Raw genomic sequence first — 18642 nt, forward strand, 5'->3', positions numbered from 1 at the left:
GCTGGCACGAGGTGTTAAACCCGTGTTATAGCGACTGTCGTTTTCCGGACACGCGAGGATAAAGTAAGTTACATTCATTACATATATTCATGTTAACATATTATTATCCATTAAATTTTCAGCCAGCTGGTGAAATGAAGGATACGTATAATAGCTACCCTATAGACCTGAGCACAGGAAACCAAAGCATTGAGATTGGACTTAATTTCCCAGAGCAGATAAATCTGGAATCAAGAAAGTGCTGGATTTATGCTTATGGTATGTAACTTAATGAATGAATAAATGTAACTTGCTTATCCTCGCGCGGTGGGAAAATACAGTTTGTATAACGCATGTGTTTTGTTTTATACACCTCATGCCAGCTTACAGGTTACCAAGTATGTTACTTTGTGGGGGATTAGTGACTACCGGGTTGGAAAAAAATGTTGTAACGACTGTTGTTTACCGGCCATGTGATGATAAAGCAAGTTACGTTCATTTAAATTAGTGACTGGACCAAGATTGCCCTTTCTTTTGTACTGCATAAAAAATACCTTCATCAAGCTAAGAGCCTGGTGGGGTGCTGAACTATATTTAATGTTTTCATATTTGATTACAGCAAGTTACATGGGGCCGAGCATTGAGGTGAATCAAATTACACAAGAACCTCGAAGCATTGCAAGTATTTTCAGGTAAGGCTATTAGGCTAATAACATAATGCCCATTATTTATTTTAATACAAATTGCTTTATCCTCGCATGGCCGGAAACAACAATCGTTATAAAATGGGTGTTCTGTTTCAAACACCTCGTGTCAGCTTACCAGTTACAAAAAATGTTACTTTGTGGGTGATTATTATTTTTTTTGTTTTTTTTTCAAATTAATTCTTATTTTTAATACAATTTTTTTTTAATTTCTAAATACTTTTATTTTGTAGTGTCTTTGTTTGTCTAAATTTAAATTAAGTATTAGTAATGACTTGTGTGTAAATAATGTAACACATATCTTGTGCAGACAACCTTATGGATGTGGGGAACAAAACATGTTGGTTACAGGGCCAAATGTATACGCTCATATGTTCCTTGTTACAACGGGGAAAATGGCGCCTGGTTCAATACGTTATGAACAATCTATTAGACGAATGGAGGATGGTTTGTAGTTTTTTTAATTCTAATTTTTTTTTTTTTTTTATTATTGCTAATGTACCTCAGGCACATATGCTTAAATGAATGGAACCTGCTTTATCTTTAAACGAAACATTTTTAGGGATTTTTTTAGGGGTATTACTAAAGTATCTCAGCACACATTAGTGAAGAATGAATGAATGTAATTTGCTTTATCTCCACATGGCCGGGGAACGACAATCGTTAAACACAGGTGTTCTGTTTCATACACCTCGTGCCGGCTTAAATTAATTTTTTTAAAACTTTTTTAAGTGTAAAATTTAAAAAAATATTGTTTGAGAAATGAGAATAGAATCTAAAAAAAATGTTTTAGCAGTCACTCAAATACAAGCATACATCACTATAAAACCAAGCTTACAGCATATAAAAAATTTAAAAAATTCCTAAAAAATAATCACCAACAAAGTAACATACATGGTGACTTGTAAGCTGGCACAAGGTGTATGAAACAGAACACTTGTGTTATAAAACTATTGCTTTCAGGCCACGTGAGGGTAAAGTAAGTAACATTCATTCATACCCACTATCCTAACTATGACCAACCTCCCAGGTTTCAACCAACAGATGAGGTACAGAAGTGACTTAGTTGGAAAGAGAGCTTGGTCAGTGTTTTCACATTACAGACCGAGCACTTGGTAAGATTTGCTTTGATTACCCATATATTTTTCTTTGGGTGTTTTTGCCAGTTATGAACAATTTTTAACTGGCACAGGTACCATTTTTTAAAACAAATTTCTTTCGGCATGAAAACAACTATAGAGAAAATTAGATTCATGGTAACTGGTAAGCAGGCATGAGGTGTATGAAACAAAACACCTGTGTTATAACGACTGTCGTTTTTGTGACTTGCGAGGATAAAGCAATTTAGATTCATATGTTTTCCCTACAAGGACAACCTCTAAAACCTTTTCTTTCTAAGCGAAAATTTTAAGACAAAATAATTTTTTTTTTCTACAATGCTAAATGCTGTAAAACCTTTTCTTTCTGCTTGAAAATTTCAAGAAAAAATGAATTATATTTTTTCCTACAAACCTAAATGCTGTAAAACCCTTTCTTTCTGCACGAAAATTTCAAGAAAAAATAAATCATTTTTTTTCTTAAAAGGCTAAATGCTTACGTGGACAGAGTCTTCATACAAGCACAGGTTTACTACACAGAGATGGATTTGACCCCAGTTTGTCGATCACTGCAGTGGTTGGTAGGTGAGCAACATCAGGAAGGCTATTTCTTGGAAAGATCGTCGGTTATTCACAGAGAAATGCATGTGAGAAAATTAAAAAACAATAAACAAAAAAAATTAACAAAAAAAATGTTATAGTAAATTTTTTTCCAACGTAGTTTAGTGACAATTTTAAAAAGTTGCTAAAATAATAATAATTTGACATATCTCATTTTAAAACGAATGTAATTTTTTTAAACATTTAAAAAAATATTTTAAAAAAGAAAAATTTATTTTAGTGAATAAATTTTTTTATTAAAAATTAAAAAAAAAAAAAAATGTTTTAATTAATTTTTTTTATAAATTTGTATCAGAAATAAAAAATAAAACTATGTTTGGTAAAGGGTGCAGTTGGAGGGCGATATTCACTCACAGCCTATGTACTTGTTACACTGATTGAAGCACAAAGAATCAATTGCAGCGGAGTAAACCAACAGATCCAACAGTCACGAGATAAAGCGATAAATTATTTACGAAATAATCGCAACCATCCAGCTTTCCAAAGACCGTACGGACTTTCTATATTGACATATGCGATGGCTCTGCATGACCAGTCTTCTGCCTTTACAATTGAGTTAAATCAAAGGTAATATTGTTTCTCGATTCATAAGTCATAGCAGCCGCCATCTTGGATATTTTTCTGCCTGTTGTCGTATAGGTACAAATCTGCCTCTTAAATCACGGCGTACTTTTTTGTACAAAGCGTTGATAAAATTATTGATTTGCGAATTAGACGAATTAAACGCCACGACAGCAGATTTTTTCTCAGCCCTCTTGTGACCAATGCCATTGCCATGTTAAAAAGTCAATATATTAGAAGGTCTTAATATTAAAAATGTGAAATAGATATTCCGACATTTTTTTGTGATCCCAAAGAGCTGCCGCTTCATCTGATATACGCTGAGACATTCTTAGGTGTTCTGTGAGTGCAAACATTAACTAAAACACCTTTTTCATTATAATACACCTGGGCTACAGACTTTGCCTCTAGCCAAACAGTTGTGAGTAGAAGTCTCGACACTGTTACCATTGTGGGGGTATGCGTCCTTGGACAATTGCTCCAACCCAGTGGTCACTTATAGGTTATCTGAATATACATTAAAAAAAAGTCAAAATTTTTCAAATATAATTAAACACACAAAATACACCCGGCGGCAACAAAACTTAAATGAATATTAAATTCTTAGACTTCTCGGTTTTCAACAATTAGATGACAACTCCTACGTCCATTGGCAAGCCCATAGCCACAGTGATATACAAGGGACGGACACGCACGATTATTGGTACGTGAGGAGACCACAAGCAATAGACGTTGAAACATCAGCTTATGCTCTCCTTGCACAAGTTAAACTGGCAAGCAGCAACAACAACGGTATATTTTATTTATTTTTAGGAAAATTTAAAACAAAAATTTTTATGGAAACTCTATTACTAAGAATGTAATGAGAATTAGAATTTTATAAATTCTTGTTTGGGGCAATGGCAATTGTTATAAAACAGCAGCAAAATTAATATTTTTAAATAAAAAAGGTACAACAACAGTATTTTTCATTTATTTTTTTTAAATTTAAGATTTTTTTTATGGAAATCCCATTACAGCTAAGAATTGGACTTTTTATGTATTTTTGTTCAAAGCAATTGCAGTTGTTATAAAACGGCGACACAGCAATGGTATTTTTCAGTTATTTTTAGGAAATTTAAGAAAGTATTTATTTTTTATGGAAATCCTATTACAACTAAGAGTTGAATTTTTTCATATATTCTTGTTCGAGGCAACGGCAATTGTTATAAAAAACGCCAGCAACAACGATATTTTTCATTTTTAAATAATACTATTTTTATGGAAATCCTATTACAGCTAAGAAGTACATTGTGTATGGTTTATGAATAACCATGTGTGTTAATTGAAGGAAAGAATGTAACTTGCTTTATTTAGGGCAATGAAATTGGGTGTTTCATACACCTCGTGCCAGCTTATGGGTTACTAAGTATGCTACTTTGTGGGTGAATATTTTTTTGGACTTTGTTAATTTTTTATATGTATGACTGATAATTTGGATAACGCATCCGTGACCACTGGATTGGAGCAATTGTCGTTAAGTACCTGTTACTTAGCGTGTGAAATATTTGGTTTTAATGTGTGGCTGCGACTTTAAAGTACTCATTAGTGCCTACTGCTTTGGAAAATTGCTGTTAAGTGTCTTGCTTTTTGTTCAGTACAACAATCTGACCTTGATACCACAAGATCTATTGCTTTATGGTTGATCAGTCAACGTAACGAAGCTGGTGCTTTTAGATCGACGCAAGACACAGTGGTTGGATTACAAGCTCTTGCTGAATACATGGCCTGGGTCAGCCAAGTGGTCAGTACACAATATATTAACTTATTTTCCTATTACTTAAAAAAAATTTTTAAACATTTTTTGAACAATTGAGATGAAAATTGCATTATACATATAGTAGGTTGGGGTAAGACGGGACACCTTAAGCAAATAGTACCCAATATCCTGATCCTGTTTTAAACAATTACCAATGGTATATAGGGGTCGTGAGGATATGGTTATGTAATTATTTAAATGTTTTTTGAGAACTGCTAAATGGTCTGAGAAAATAGAATGAAACAGTGTCTCATTTTTTCCCACCCTACTATATATCAATTTTGTTTCAAACCTTGCTCCAACCCATTCATAGGCTGGCAAGAAGTGTTTTTATCATCATTGTCATTTTTCGGCCACCGATGATAAAGCAAGTTACATTCATTCATTTATAAAAAATTATTAACATTCAATTTCCATTTCCAACATAGCAACCCCAATCTGCTGACGTCAATATAAGAATACAATTGCGTGGACCGCCTAACGTAGCATGGAGTCCTTCAGGTGACCATATCATGAACTTAGATGGTCAGAATGTTGGTTTCCGTACAGAAGTAGAGGTACCAGCACATATCATTGGACGTGGCAATATTAGAGCACATATATCTGGTATTATATATTATTTTTTAAACTTTTTTAATTTTTTTAATCATAAATGGCTTGTTGTTTGTCTGCTAGGTGTAGTGACCATGTTTTTTTTCACATTTAATGTAAATGTTTTTTAACTGTAAGCGTCTTTTAACTGGGTAGGTATCTTTTTTACCCATTTTTTTAAGCATAAATGGTTATTTTTTGTCTGCTAGGTGTAGCGACCGTGTTTTTTTTCACATTTAATGTAAATGTTTTTTAACTGTAAGCGTCTTTTAACTTGGTAGGTATCTTTTTTACCCATTTCTTTAATCAAACATGGCTTGTTGTTTGTCTGCTAGGTGTAGCGGTCAAACATTTTTTATTATAATTAAATGTAAATATTTTTTTAACTGTAAGTATCTTTTAACTTAGTGGGTTTCTTTTTTATTTATTTTTACTTTTTTTAATCGTATTTTCTTCCAATTAAATGTAAATATATTTTTAACTGTAAGCGTGTTTTACGGACCGTTGTTTTTGTTGTTATATTCTGTCTTTTCGTTTTAAATATTTTTTTTCTTTTTGTTATTTAATATCAGTTCTAATCATGAAATTATGAAATAAATACAATAAATATGAAATAAATACAATGAAAAATTAACACAGGAAGTGGCGAAGGCATAATCTCCAACCGATGTATCTACCGAACATCATCTGCTGAAGGTGCTTGCCATTTCAACATCAACCATACAGTAGATTTTGTTCCTTCACCTGATGGTAGGGTGGCTGAGGAATTGCCAGTTAAGCTTCGGGTAAATGTTTGGTAGATATAGTAATGTGGGCAGTGGCGCAGCCAGGGAGGTTTAGGGGGTCGCGACCCTCCCTTTTAAACCAAAAAAAAAAATTTATAAAAAAAATATTTTTAAAAAAAAAGTTAAAAAAAACAATTTTTTGAAAGTTTTTTTATTAAAACCCCCCTTCCTTATTTTTTTCTGGCTGCGCCACTGACTGTGGGGTAAGATAGGACACCTTTAACACATTATCGAAATATCCTGATCGTGTTTACAACTGTCTGCGGGAGTTGTGAAAATATGGTTTTGTAAAAAAATATTTGATATATATATTACTGAGGGCTTTGTGGGGTAAGATGGACACCTTTAGCACACAGTATCCAAATCCCGATCGTGTTTTAAACATTTAACAACAGTCTATAGGAGTTGTGAGGATACGGTTTTATAATTCTTTGAAAGTTCTTTTTTAGATTTGACAGTACTTATGTGTTATTGTGTGTGGGTATGGAACCAAAATGTTATCCTTTAATTTTCTTAAACAATGATCCTAAAATCTCATTTCAACAATCATCCAATTTCATGAACACCGGAAATCAGGGCTAGATTGACAGAATTTATCATATGATTTTTTTTCCAAATTATTAAAATATTTTTCTCTATTATTAAAAAAATATTTTCTCCCATTATTAAAAAAACGATTTTTTCCTATTATTAAAAAAAAACGTTTTCTTTCCCAATTTTAAATATTATAATTTTTCATCTATTACTTTTTAGTTAACAATATCCAAACAAGTGGGTTCCCCTGCTGAGGCTTCTATAGTTGAAGTTAATCTGATGTCAGGATTTTCTGTCGTCGAAAACGACCTGCAGCGAATGGCAATTTCCGAGGCAGTAGATGGATTGGGTAAGATTAAGTTAGCTAATGTGTCCCACGCCTGGCACAGCTGGTTCACGTCTGTCTCTAACCCAGAGGTAATGGGTTTAGGGCTTTTATCTGCCACCATTGTGGGCGCATGTGTCCTTGGGCAAGAGGCTTAATGGCAGTGGAATGTCTAAAGTATCAGCCATAAATATAGTGAAACACGATTATTCTGTTTCATGCACCTTATGCCCGCTTCAAGTTACCACATATGTAACTTTGTAAGTGAATATTTTTGTGGAATTTATTTTGTTTTTATTTATGGCTGACAATTTTGACAACACATTAGTGGCCACTGGGTTAGAGCAATTGCTGTTTAAGTGTCTTGCCCAAGAACACATACGTCTACAATCGTAGCAGCGATGAGCCTACAAAATGTATGGCTGACATAATACAAAATGTATGGAAAATGTATGGTTTTATGTATGGCTGACAATTTTGACAACACATAATGAGCATATAAAACATATTATATGAATTTTTTTAACAAAGTTTTTTTTATGTCTCGTACAGTTGACCGATATGAAATTACGAGCAGTAAAGTTGTTTTATATCTGAGAAGAATTGGAGCTGAACCGACCACATTGTCGTTCCGTATGCGACAAACTGTGGTGGTATCAAAACCACAACCAGCGAAAATTAACGTGTACGATTATTATGAGCCATCGGTAAGAAATAAAGAATAAATGTGATGTAGGGGTAACCTTTTTAGTTTTTCACAAAACCTGGGGTGACAGTATTAAAATTTATTTATTCTTTATTGTCGTCAAACATAGGAAACCGCATTAAATAATGTGTTCAATGTAATTAAATTATAATTCAAATAGTAATACTGTTTAGCGTAATTTTTGTACCTAATGCCTGCTTACAAAAAAAATTTAAACTTAAAAATCTAAAAAAAAATACGGTAATTTTTACACCTCGTGCCCTCTTATAAATCCCCCTATAATAATTGATGGTTATAAATCTAAACACTGTGATTTTGACACTCCCTCCCCACTTGCAAATTCCTACATACATATTTTTAGATAAGTTGTGGAATATTTTATTCCTTACCTGGTGAAGTGGACCGGTTACGAACAACTCAAGCGTGCACAAGCGGTAACACAAACGAGTTGTGTAAATGTGCTGAAGGTTCATGTCCTGTTTGCAGGTATATGTTGCTTTATATGGTAATGGGCCAATCCTGGCCTAAATCTCCTATGCCCGGAATACAGGTATAAAGGAATGTAAGTTACTTTATCCTCTTGTGGCTGGAAAACTGCAGTTGTTATAACAAGGGTGTTCATACACCTCGTGCCAGCTTACGAGTTGCCATGTGTGTTACTTTGTGAGTGATTATTTTGGGGGGATTTTCGTTTTTTGCATGGCTAAAAATTTGGACAACCCATTAGTCACCACTGGGCTTGAGTAATTGCCATCAATTATTTTGCCCATGGCACACATGTCCACAATATTAGCATAAGTTGTATATAGACAACAAAATGTTAATTTGTTGACCTAATGCTATCTTTTTTGTTTGTTTTTTTAGAACACGTGAAGAGCAACTACACAACACAACTTGTCTTGGAAGTAGTGGCCAAGACTGTTTAATATGCCAGGGTGGCTCGTGTGAGAATATGTACAGAAAAGCTTGTACAAGGTTTGCTGGCTGTATAAAAGATTAAATTATATTAAAATTATAAATTAAAAAAAAGTAAAAAAAATATTAAAAATTTCTTAAAAATACGTAAACAAATTAGTCTGCAAAAAGTTGATGTCAAAAAAATTTACAAGAACTGATATTTATGCATAAAAATTTAACCAAGATTTTTTAAACCAATGTTTCGTCTGGCCTGCCAGGGTTGGTCAGAGTTAAAAATATTTATTTTTATTAAAGATTTAAATCTTCAGTTTCTTTTTATGACAGATTAAAAAAAGTTAAACACAGTTTTTTTTTACTAGAACTATTTCTTTTAGTTGTTAGTGTGTAGTACCAAATGTTATTGCAGCACAATTGAGTTTTTTTACCATAAAACTTGTTTCTATCATTATGTTATGCCTGGCAGCGGCAGCGTGAAAAAAGACTTTTTATTTAGTAAATTATTGCGTTTCTATTTTCTTGTTTATTTAAGTTTTTTTACCAGAAAACGTATTTCTATTAATATGTTATGCCTAACAGCAACAAAAAATGGCATTTTATTTAGTAAATTGTTGTGTTGAGTTCTATTTTCTTGTTTATTTTATGACAGACTATTATTAAAAACTGCCATTTAATTTTGCAGCAACTACGTTTACATTGCCACAGTAACAAGCCAACCAAGAGATGCTTGGACACCCGGGTACACGAGTTTCTCAGTTCGTGTGGATGAGGTCATTAAAGAAGGTATGAAACACTTTATAGTTTTACAGTTAGGGATGTGCCGAGCCAAGCTCAAAATCTGGAATCCGGCCTCCTTTTTTGACACTCAGCTCTCGGCTGAAAATTGGCCCAGTGATGATCATCCTTAATTACAGTCATGGGGGCCAAACTTTTGAAGTGTCAAGGTGCCTATAAATTTAAAAAAATAAAAGGTTATGACGACGAAAGCAGAGCAACTGCCGTTAAGAGTCTTGCCGAAGACACATACGCCCACAATGATAACAGTGACGAGTCTTGAACCCAATACCTCTGTGTTATAGACAGATGTGCTAACCACTTTGTCACAGCCCGTAGAATATTTATTCTTTGGTGAAAATGTTAATACAAGTCTTTACCTTGAAGGTAATGATGAAATCAGTGTTGACCGTAACCGCATTCGGCAGTTTACCACAAGGAAAGAATGTTATGAAAAATGTAAAGACCCCGTTTTAGCTGGACCTGATCGTTCTGAAGAGGTTTGGGAACACCCTGTTATTTTTTATGCATTTTCTTGTATCAGGCATTTGGATGCAACAGCCATACTTTACACTTTTTATCCATAGTGAATGAATGAAATTTATTTCCTCTTTTCGGTCACGATAGCGAAAAACAAAAGAGTTTCCAAAAGCGAAAAGACGGGTAGTAACGGTAAAACAACAGTTGTTAAAACACGCTTATTGATAAAAAAGAAAGAAGTAATGTTTTGAATAAAAGGCGTGACCGTTACGATACAGTGTAGAAATTTTGTAAAGAACATTTAATTAAACATATTAAAGTTCTAATTGGAATAAAAGTGTGCGTAAGGAGACCAGTGGTTTAGCAACTATTATTTTGCTGTTGATCACCTTCTCTTCATTCTTTAAATAAAAAAACATTTATAAAAAAGTGATAAACTTTATAAAAATGTTGTTTGCCTCACTCAGAGTCAACGATATTTGAAACCAAACATGAAAATTTTGTTGATGAGCAATTTCCTTGACTTCAGTATGGATAGATCTGGACATGTGAGGTATAACTATACAATGAATGTATGAATGTAACTTACTTTATCCTCTCGTGGCTGGAAAAGCCAGTCGTTATAACACAAGTGTTCTGTTTTATACACCTCGTGCCAGCTTACGAGTTACCATGTATGTTACTTTGTGGGTGATTATTTTTGGGGGGATTTTTTTATGTACGGTTAAGAATTTGGACAACTCTTTAATGACCACTGAATTTAGAGCATTTGCTGTCAAGTGTCTTGCCCAAGGACACATACACCCACAATGGTAGCAGCGACGAGCCTTGGACCCATTACCTCTGGGTTACAGGCAGGCGCGCTGACCTCTTTGCCAGGGTGCCAGACTAATTGTTCTCAGTGTCTGGCCACAGTGGTTAGAGCACTTGTCTCTAGACCAGAGGAGATGGGTTCGAGGCCATAAGTGACTACTGGTTTGGATCAATTGTTCTGTCCCAATAACACATAAGTCCAGAATAGTAGCAGCGGTAAGCCTTGAACCTATTACCCCTGGTTAAAAGCAGACGTGTTAACCACTGCCAGCACAGAGCTGTACAATTAACTGTTTTTGTTTTCTTTACAATAAAGCTGTTTTTTTCGGACGTTTTACAAGAAACTGTTTTTAATATTTTTATGCAGACATGATTACCAAATGGGCGAAGGCACGACCGTAGAACGAATAATACCGGACTCCAAATGTGTGCAAATTCGCGCACGAGTTGCGTTACCAAAATTCCAGTGCGAAAATCCGAATTTTCCTCGCAACCCGAACAGACAAGCTAAATGTGACAAAATGATGAAAATGAAAACTTCTTGTGATAACATGGATAGATTAAAGAATCAAGTACAGCAAGGCTGTGACAAATAAAGATATTTGTGTTTCCTGCTTTTTATACGGTGCTATTATACACTGCTTTTAGTTTGTTAATACAAAAAGCGCAGCATAATGAAGGAATGAATGAATTTAACTTGTTTATCTTCGCGTGGCGCAACGGCAGTCGTTATAACACACATGTTCTGACCATACGCCTCGTATCTGCGAGTTACCACGCGTAATAGTACTATGAAAATGGGAATCCGGGATACCTTTAGCACCTAAAACCCATAATTTATGACCGTTTTTAACAATTAACATCGCTTTTTAAGAAGCGCGGGTCTACGGTGACATAATTTTAACATATAGTAGGGTGGGGGAAGACGGGACACCTTTAGCACATAATCTCCAAAAATCCTGATCGTGTTTTAAACAATTAACAACGCTTTATGAGAGTCGTGAGGAAACGGTTTATTAAATTTTTGAAAGTTTTTTGTTTACTACCAAACGGGCAAGAAATGAAATGGAAAGGTGTCCCATCTTCTCCCTCTTTTATTGTTGAATTTTAAAATCGCTTTGTAAAAATCATTCGTGAAGTTCGTTTTGTCGAAGCGTTTTTGGCTTCTCAACTCTTCGTTGGTTTGTGGTGTAGTTTTCGGTGCGGTTTAATAACAATTGTTTGGAATCATTGTGACTAGTTTTTCAATCTGTTGTAGTCCATTGCAGTTTTGTGCAGGCCATATTTTGATGCCATTGTAGAAAATGTACATACATTTCTTTTAAATAAATGTAACTTACTTTATCCTTGCGTGGCCGGAAAACGCAGTCATTATAACACGGGTGTTTATACACCTTGTGCGAGCTTACGAGTTACCACGAATAACTTTGTGAGTGATATCTGATATCTCTCCCGATATAAGTAGGGACACGGGCCGTGGTAGGGACACTATGCATGGTAGGTTTTTGGAACTTTGGATTTAGAACTTGTAATAATGTAATGTCGTATTGCATGTCGTTTTTTTTGAAAGGCGAAAGAATCATGCGCTGAAGAGAAGCCAGAGAAATGCATGACAGGTCACAGCAACACCCATCATTAGTTGCAGACGTCGCCACCATACGGCAAATTTTAAACGAATAACGTCCATGTATTTACTCGCTAGATGGTTACAGAAATCGTATGAATATTGGGGATTCCCCTACAACGAATAATATTAATTCAGGCGTCGGTCACGTGCTTTTAACCAAATTGCTTTTTATTGAATAATTGGTATTGTGACGTCACCAAGATTGATTATGACGTCAATAAAACCACGACGCGTTTACCTTTGGGAGATGCCTTTCCTAAACCCTACCTTGAAACGACTTATAAAGAGAAGTTTTACATTAAACCAAAGTTAAACGTGCAACTTTATTTATAATGAGGTGGGGAAAATGGGACACCTTTTTATTTTGTTTTCCCGTCCCATTTGAAAGTAAACATAGAAAATACAACGAATTACAAAACCGTATACTCACGACTCTCATAAACCGTTGTTAATTGTTCAAAACACGATCAAGATATTTGGGTATTATAAGCTAAAGGTGTCCAATCTTCCCACACCCTACTACACCAACACAATATTTATAAAATACACCGCGTACATTCTTTCCACAGCTTAATAATTCAAAGCATTTGTTGCTCGTCTGGTTTTGCACATGATCAAATATAATGCTGGTCACTCGGCGCCGTGGGCTTTTCTACGTCAAAGCTTCGCATGCTTTTTTCGGTAAATTTAAAATGTCAGACTTGGGTATTTATGCGTTCGTTCGTGTGGTTGGGGCCCGAGATAGAAGGAAAAAGATGTTCAGTTTTCCCCCGAGCGTAGCCTATGTAAAATGCGTGATTTTATACGTAATAAACGAATGCAGTTCTGGTAATATTATATATATAGGTAAAGGTTAATATAATAATTTCAGATATCTTCAGATGAATTTAAATGTTCTGATAATTTCAGATATAGGTCAATGGTAATATAGTAGGGTGGGAAAAGGTGGGACACCTTTAGCACAGAATATCCAAGTATCCTGATCGTGTTTTAAACAATTAACAACAATATATGAAAGTTGTGAGGATACGATTTTTTAATTAAGTGAATTTTCTTTGTTTACTACCAAATGTAACGAAAAAAACAGAATACTAAGGTGTCTCAACTTACCCCACCCTTTTAGTATATAATATTTTCACTGTTTTCGGATGATTTCAAATGTTCTGATAATTTCAGATATAGGTAAAAGCTAACAACGTGAAATGAACTATTTGTTTAAATTCAAAGCATGAATGTTGGGTTAAAAGCTACAGCAATATGTTGAGAAATTTCATCGCATGCTTTTGTATGTTCAGTCTACCTGCGGTATTTGCTGGGGGTTGCATAAGGGGGGGCGTTGGGGTCGAGGGGTTGCGCCGAAAGCTATTGGTCCAAGGGCGCCACCTGCGGATAATTCAACGAACTTCGGTAAAAAATATTTTATCATAGTAGGATGGGAGAGGACGGGGCACTTTTGAAACTTAAGGGGCATACCAACGAAAAATCTAAATTTGTGTATTGATAGATATGCTTAAATGTGACCTAAAGCTATCATCAAAGTTTATCATATACAAAACAGCTTTTTAAAAAAATGAGTTTCAAAACCACTGAAGTAAAAAAAATGGCCGTCGCGCAATGCATGGGATTTCCCATTAGAAAAATATCACTCAACTTTAATGGTTTGTAGTTTTTTAAATTACTGAAGAAAATTCAAATTTTATTTCTGATTTGGTATATTGAATGCTTCTATTTCAAAACTTGTCGAAACGGTCGATTGTTTTACTTAAGCGGTTTTTTACGCGACTTTTTTAGAAGCCGTATTGTTTTGTCAAACTTTGATGGTACCTTTAGGTTACATTTAAGCATATCTATCCATATACAATTTTTTAGTTTTCGTTGCCCATCAAATATACAAATATCCTGATCGTGGTTTAAACAATTAACAACGGTCTATATTGGAGTCGTGAGAATTAAGTTTTATAGATCTTTAAATGTTCTTCGTTTACTACCAAACGGGACGGGAAAATAGAATAAAAGGTGTCCCATCTTCTCCCACCCTATACTCTATATTTACAAATAAATTTCTAATAAAACATTCCTTTTAGACATCGCATGTCAGTTGCAGTTTCCAAATCCCATGGCCGCAGGTAATTTAATTGAATATTGTTTAAATTAAGAAATAATAACCAATATACTAAACAGGAAAATACATTCGATGACGTCAGCCATATTAAAGAAACTGCGTTACACCTCAGAATTGGGATCCTATTATTACGTAGTTACACGTCATCATGTGGGGGGTCCGAGCGGCTTCGTCAGTTTGTTGCTCACCTACAGGAATATTATATGCGGATAAATATGGTAAGATATACAGTAGGATTTTTAAACAATTGAGATAAAAATTGCAGCATGCATATAGTAGGGCGGAGGAGATGGGAAACGGTTTTATAATTCTTTGAATGTTCTTTGTTTACTAACAAATGAAAAGAAAAAATAGAACGAAAAGGTGTCCCATCTTCACCCACCCTAATATACTAACAATGCCTAACAGACATATATAGTAGGGTGGGATAATATGGGACGCTTTATTATTCCAGTTCTCCTATTAGGTGGTAAACAAAAAAACATTCAAAGAATTATAAAATCGTATCCTCACGGCTGTCATAGACCGTTGTTGATTGTTTAAAACACGTTCAGGATATTTTGATATTATGTGCTAAATGCGTTCTATCTTAACCTGTAGTACTCTATAACATATGCAGTTTCTACCATGCTAAAATGAACTAATAAATGCATCTAATTTAGGCTTAAACTAACAACAGCAACACAGTACACAGATAAACTGAGTCTATACAACCAATCATAATAGTTTAAGATCAGGATATATAAAATCCCTTCTATATAATCAGGTGGGGAAAGATGGGACACCTTTAGAACATAATATTTAAATATCCTGATCGTGTTTTAAACGAAAATATAATAAGAAGGTGCCCAATCTTCCCCTACCCTACTATATAGTAGGACAGGGGAAGATGGGACACCTTTAGCACATAATATCCAAATATCCTGACCCCCGCCTTACTATATATATTAACAATGTTGAACAGAAATATATAAACCTACCCACTTACAGATGGTCGCATGCCAGGGCTCGACGCAAAGCCAAACAAGTTTCATCAATTCGAGAACTTTCCCGTCATCTTGTATTGTGTTTGTTCATGATTATATTCTCGCATTGTTACGTCACTATTCCCCTCGACCCCGGGTCGCGCGTTCTTCGACAAGACGAAGACGTCATAAAGGCTTGCTTCTTTATAAGCGTCACATTGGACGGTGTGACGTCACACCGTTAAGTGTGACGTCACAAACTAAGTAAAGCTAGCTTTTTTTTTTTCAAAGTTCTCGTACACCTAACTGTGACGTTTGTTCGTAAGCTTTAACGTAATATATACGATTGTGACGTCACTGTGTCGAGATTTTCACAAAAAGAACATTTAATAATTATTATGTAACATAGAACAATGTAGTTATTATACATTAATTATTATATATACACTATTATAATATGAATTATACCCGATTATTTCCCAAATTTATTAAATTTATTAAATTTATCCGATTAGCGAAAGAGAATCAATTAAAATACCTTCGCCTATAATTAAGGTTAAATTTGATGACTCATTTTTTAAAATGTCACGTTAAGACGTTAACGCCGACATGAAATATATTTTCGTCTTACACCCGCCTAAGACGTCCATTTTCCATTACCACGAATTTCCTTACCGCCGCAGGCCGTCGGCAACCTTTTCATATTTAGATGAAAGGTCCCATTCCCCACAACGTTAACGTACAAACGTGACAGTTCCGACATGCATTCGACGCGCGACCTTTTCTTGTTTATTTTAAATATTTTTGAACTATCATGACAATCGACTTTCGTGACATCGTAATCAACCCCCACCTCGAAAAATGAATATTTTTATCCATTTTTAATGAATGTTCTGAAACAATCAGTTACTATACACGCATTGTGACGTCACAGAGAAGGTGGCGTATACGTCATTGAATATTCTTCCTGTGACCTTTGTTTGACCCCTTAATAGGAAGTTTCGTATAGTGAAGACGTCGAACCACTATCACATCTTTTTACGTCATCGTGACCTAATTTTGCTGTGATACGTCATACAGCGCTTATAAACGTACTCCGGTTGTTGGGAGTTAGGGGTATAATTGGTTAAAAGTGGTGTCATTGGAATACGGTCACACTTCTGTAAATATTCTTTGTTTACTACCACGTTAAAGGGAAAAGGGGAAACACATACCATCTTACCCAAACCAGCATTAAAGTGGAGTGAGGGAAGATGGGACACGTTTTCATTCTATATTTTTCCATCCTATTTGGTAGTAAACAAAGAACTTTCGAATAATTGCAAAACCGTATCCTCACGAATCTCATAGACCGTTGATAATTGTTTAAAACACGATCAGGATACTTGGGTGTTGTGTACCAAAGGTGTCTCGTCTCTTCCCAACCTACTATATAAACTTATGTCATATATATACTGTTATGCATTTGCTTTGACTTCTATAGCTTCGAAACTCCCCGGTAATGATGTTCTATCAAAAAATATTAATTTATCAGCATCGAGTTAAAAAATTAGTCAAACAATGGACTAATTCTATAAAGAATTTGTATTTTTCTATAAATATTTGGCTTACTTTGGCCAAAATTTTAGCACGTGCCGCTGTTTTGTGTTTGTAACTAAATAAATATTTTACCAAAAATTTGTTTATGTTACGCCATATGCAACTGATAAGGAAATCACGGAAAATGATGAAAATTAATTAAAGCATCCTATAAAAAAATGCAGTACGTATACGTGTCATATGTTTCCGTTGGCGTGTGCGGCAGAGCGGCCTGTTGTGTAGCAAAAGGGAAAAAAGTTCGGAAAATGATATTCTCGTTAAAATCTTATCTTTGTATTATTCCTAGAAGCTCAAGCTTTAAAAGGTACGTAATATTGTAGTTCTATTTTAGTATATTATAGGGTGGAAGAGATTGGACACCTTTTCATTATATTTTCTCGTTCTATTTGGTAGTAAACAAAGAACATTTAAAAAATACAAAAAATTAACCTCGCAACTCCTATATAAACCGTTGTTAATTGTTTAAAAAACGATTAGGATATTTTAATATTATGTGCTAAACGTGTCCCATCTCACCTCACAGTGCAGTATATTAGGAAATGCTATATATTTTTAACTACCTTATTTTTGCTTTCGTTTTAAGATGAACAAGTCACTTATCTTTGCTGTTGTAATTATTGCTTTGTTGTTGGCTGATGCTGAAGCGGGCAGAAACTTTTGGAGGCGAAGAGTGTGGGGGGGTTGGAACCAAGCAAAGGCTGCAACAGTACAAGGTCAGTGTTTGTATATATATTTGCTCAATATGTAGTAGGGTGGGGGAAGAAGAGACACTCTCGGCATAAAATATCCACATATCTTGATCATTTTTAAAACATTTAACAACAGTTTATGAGTCGTGAGGATACAGTTTTATATTTCTTTATTTTGGGGGATCTCCCATAAAAGTTGCCCTTGGATCGCATTTTTTGAATTTTAATGGATCGCTTGTAGAAGTAATTTCTAAGAGTCCCGGAACACAAATGTAAAGTATAGCTAAAGAAACATCGTGTATATGAATGAATAAATGAATGAATGTAACTTACTTTATCTTCGCGTGGCCGGTAAACGACAGTCGTTAAACACCACGGGTCACGGGTGTTCTGTTTCATACACCTCATGCCAGCTTTAGAGTCACTATAGGTTGATATGTTTGCGTTTAAATTGTACAAAGCACTGGTATTTAACTTCTTGCTATTTTGCCGGTGGTTTACCTCCGTAAACTGAACTATTAGTTATGATTATCCTTATTATACAATAATAATCTGTTTACAGATGATGACTTCCTTCCCTTAATAAACGACGAAGCAGCAGAAAATTTGGAAGTCACAAAATAACTTATCGCTTTTTTGGCTTTGCACTTTTTCTATCTCGATAATGTGTTTTGTTGCATGGCCTACTCAATACACGACCACGAGTTACCATGTATGTTACTTTGTGGGTGATTTTTTATTTTTTTTATTTTATTTTTATTTTTTTTTCATTTTTTTTTATTTTTGATGTATGGCTGATAATTTGGACAACTCATTATTGATCACTGGGTTAAGCAATTTTCCTTTAGTGTCTTGCCCAATGACACATACGCCCAGAATGGTAGCAGTGACGAGTCTTAAACCCTTTTATTCTGTGTTAGAGGCAGGCGCGCTAACTACTTTTCAGGGTGGGCGGGT

At 34.7% G+C, this 18642-nt stretch overlaps 2 protein-coding genes and 1 long non-coding RNA gene across 4 annotated transcripts in view; all 3 read left to right on the forward strand.

The window, feature by feature from the left end:
• LOC445795 (complement C3) overlaps positions 1-11362 on the forward strand; it is a 27921-nt gene extending 16559 nt beyond the window's left edge. For both annotated transcript variants that reach the window (XM_026835919.1, XM_026835928.1), the window contains exons 29-46: positions 123-258; positions 599-671; positions 994-1130; positions 1714-1798; positions 2268-2427; positions 2727-2968; positions 3570-3754; positions 4600-4745; positions 5189-5366; positions 5991-6136; positions 6890-7019; positions 7548-7702; positions 8063-8187; positions 8566-8676; positions 9299-9399; positions 9778-9890; positions 10338-10423; positions 11051-11362. In XM_026835919.1, coding sequence (XP_026691720.1) covers positions 123-258; positions 599-671; positions 994-1130; positions 1714-1798; positions 2268-2427; positions 2727-2968; positions 3570-3754; positions 4600-4745; positions 5189-5366; positions 5991-6136; positions 6890-7019; positions 7548-7702; positions 8063-8187; positions 8566-8676; positions 9299-9399; positions 9778-9890; positions 10338-10423; positions 11051-11279 — 2538 coding nt within the window. In that variant the 3' untranslated portion in view covers positions 11280-11362. The remainder of the gene's footprint in view (positions 1-122; positions 259-598; positions 672-993; positions 1131-1713; positions 1799-2267; positions 2428-2726; positions 2969-3569; positions 3755-4599; positions 4746-5188; positions 5367-5990; positions 6137-6889; positions 7020-7547; positions 7703-8062; positions 8188-8565; positions 8677-9298; positions 9400-9777; positions 9891-10337; positions 10424-11050) is intronic.
• A 2125-nt stretch (positions 11363-13487) lies between these two features.
• On the forward strand, positions 13488-15665 carry LOC113474734. The gene is made up of 4 exons (XM_026837006.1): positions 13488-13717; positions 14395-14436; positions 14492-14650; positions 15423-15665. The coding sequence occupies exons 1-4, from the start codon at positions 13568-13570 to the stop codon at positions 15663-15665; spliced, it is 594 nt and encodes a 197-aa protein (XP_026692807.1). The 5' UTR covers positions 13488-13567.
• Positions 15666-17193: 1528 nt separating this feature from the next.
• LOC113474706 lies at positions 17194-18398 on the forward strand. Its single transcript, XR_003396392.1, has 3 exons — positions 17194-17300; positions 17580-17709; positions 18248-18398. It is a non-coding gene; the product is annotated as an uncharacterized LOC113474706 (long non-coding RNA).
• The last annotated feature ends 244 nt before the right edge of the window (positions 18399-18642 follow it).

The sequence above is a fragment of the Ciona intestinalis genome, chromosome 1 (assembly GCF_000224145.3).
Source record: "Ciona intestinalis chromosome 1, KH, whole genome shotgun sequence".
NCBI classification, from domain to species: domain Eukaryota; kingdom Metazoa; phylum Chordata; class Ascidiacea; order Phlebobranchia; family Cionidae; genus Ciona; species Ciona intestinalis.

Excerpts from the sequence above, each read along its gene's own strand:
- LOC113474734 (XM_026837006.1), top strand. The coding sequence starts at position 13,568 with ATGTTGAGAAATTTCATCGCATGCTTTTGTATGTTCAGTCTACCTGCG. Across the intron at positions 13,718-14,394 it reads GGATAATTCAACGAACTTCG|ACATCGCATGTCAGTTGCAG; the intron begins GTAAAAAATATT and ends CATTCCTTTTAG. Across the intron at positions 14,437-14,491 it reads TCCAAATCCCATGGCCGCAG|GAAAATACATTCGATGACGT; the intron begins GTAATTTAATTG and ends TATACTAAACAG.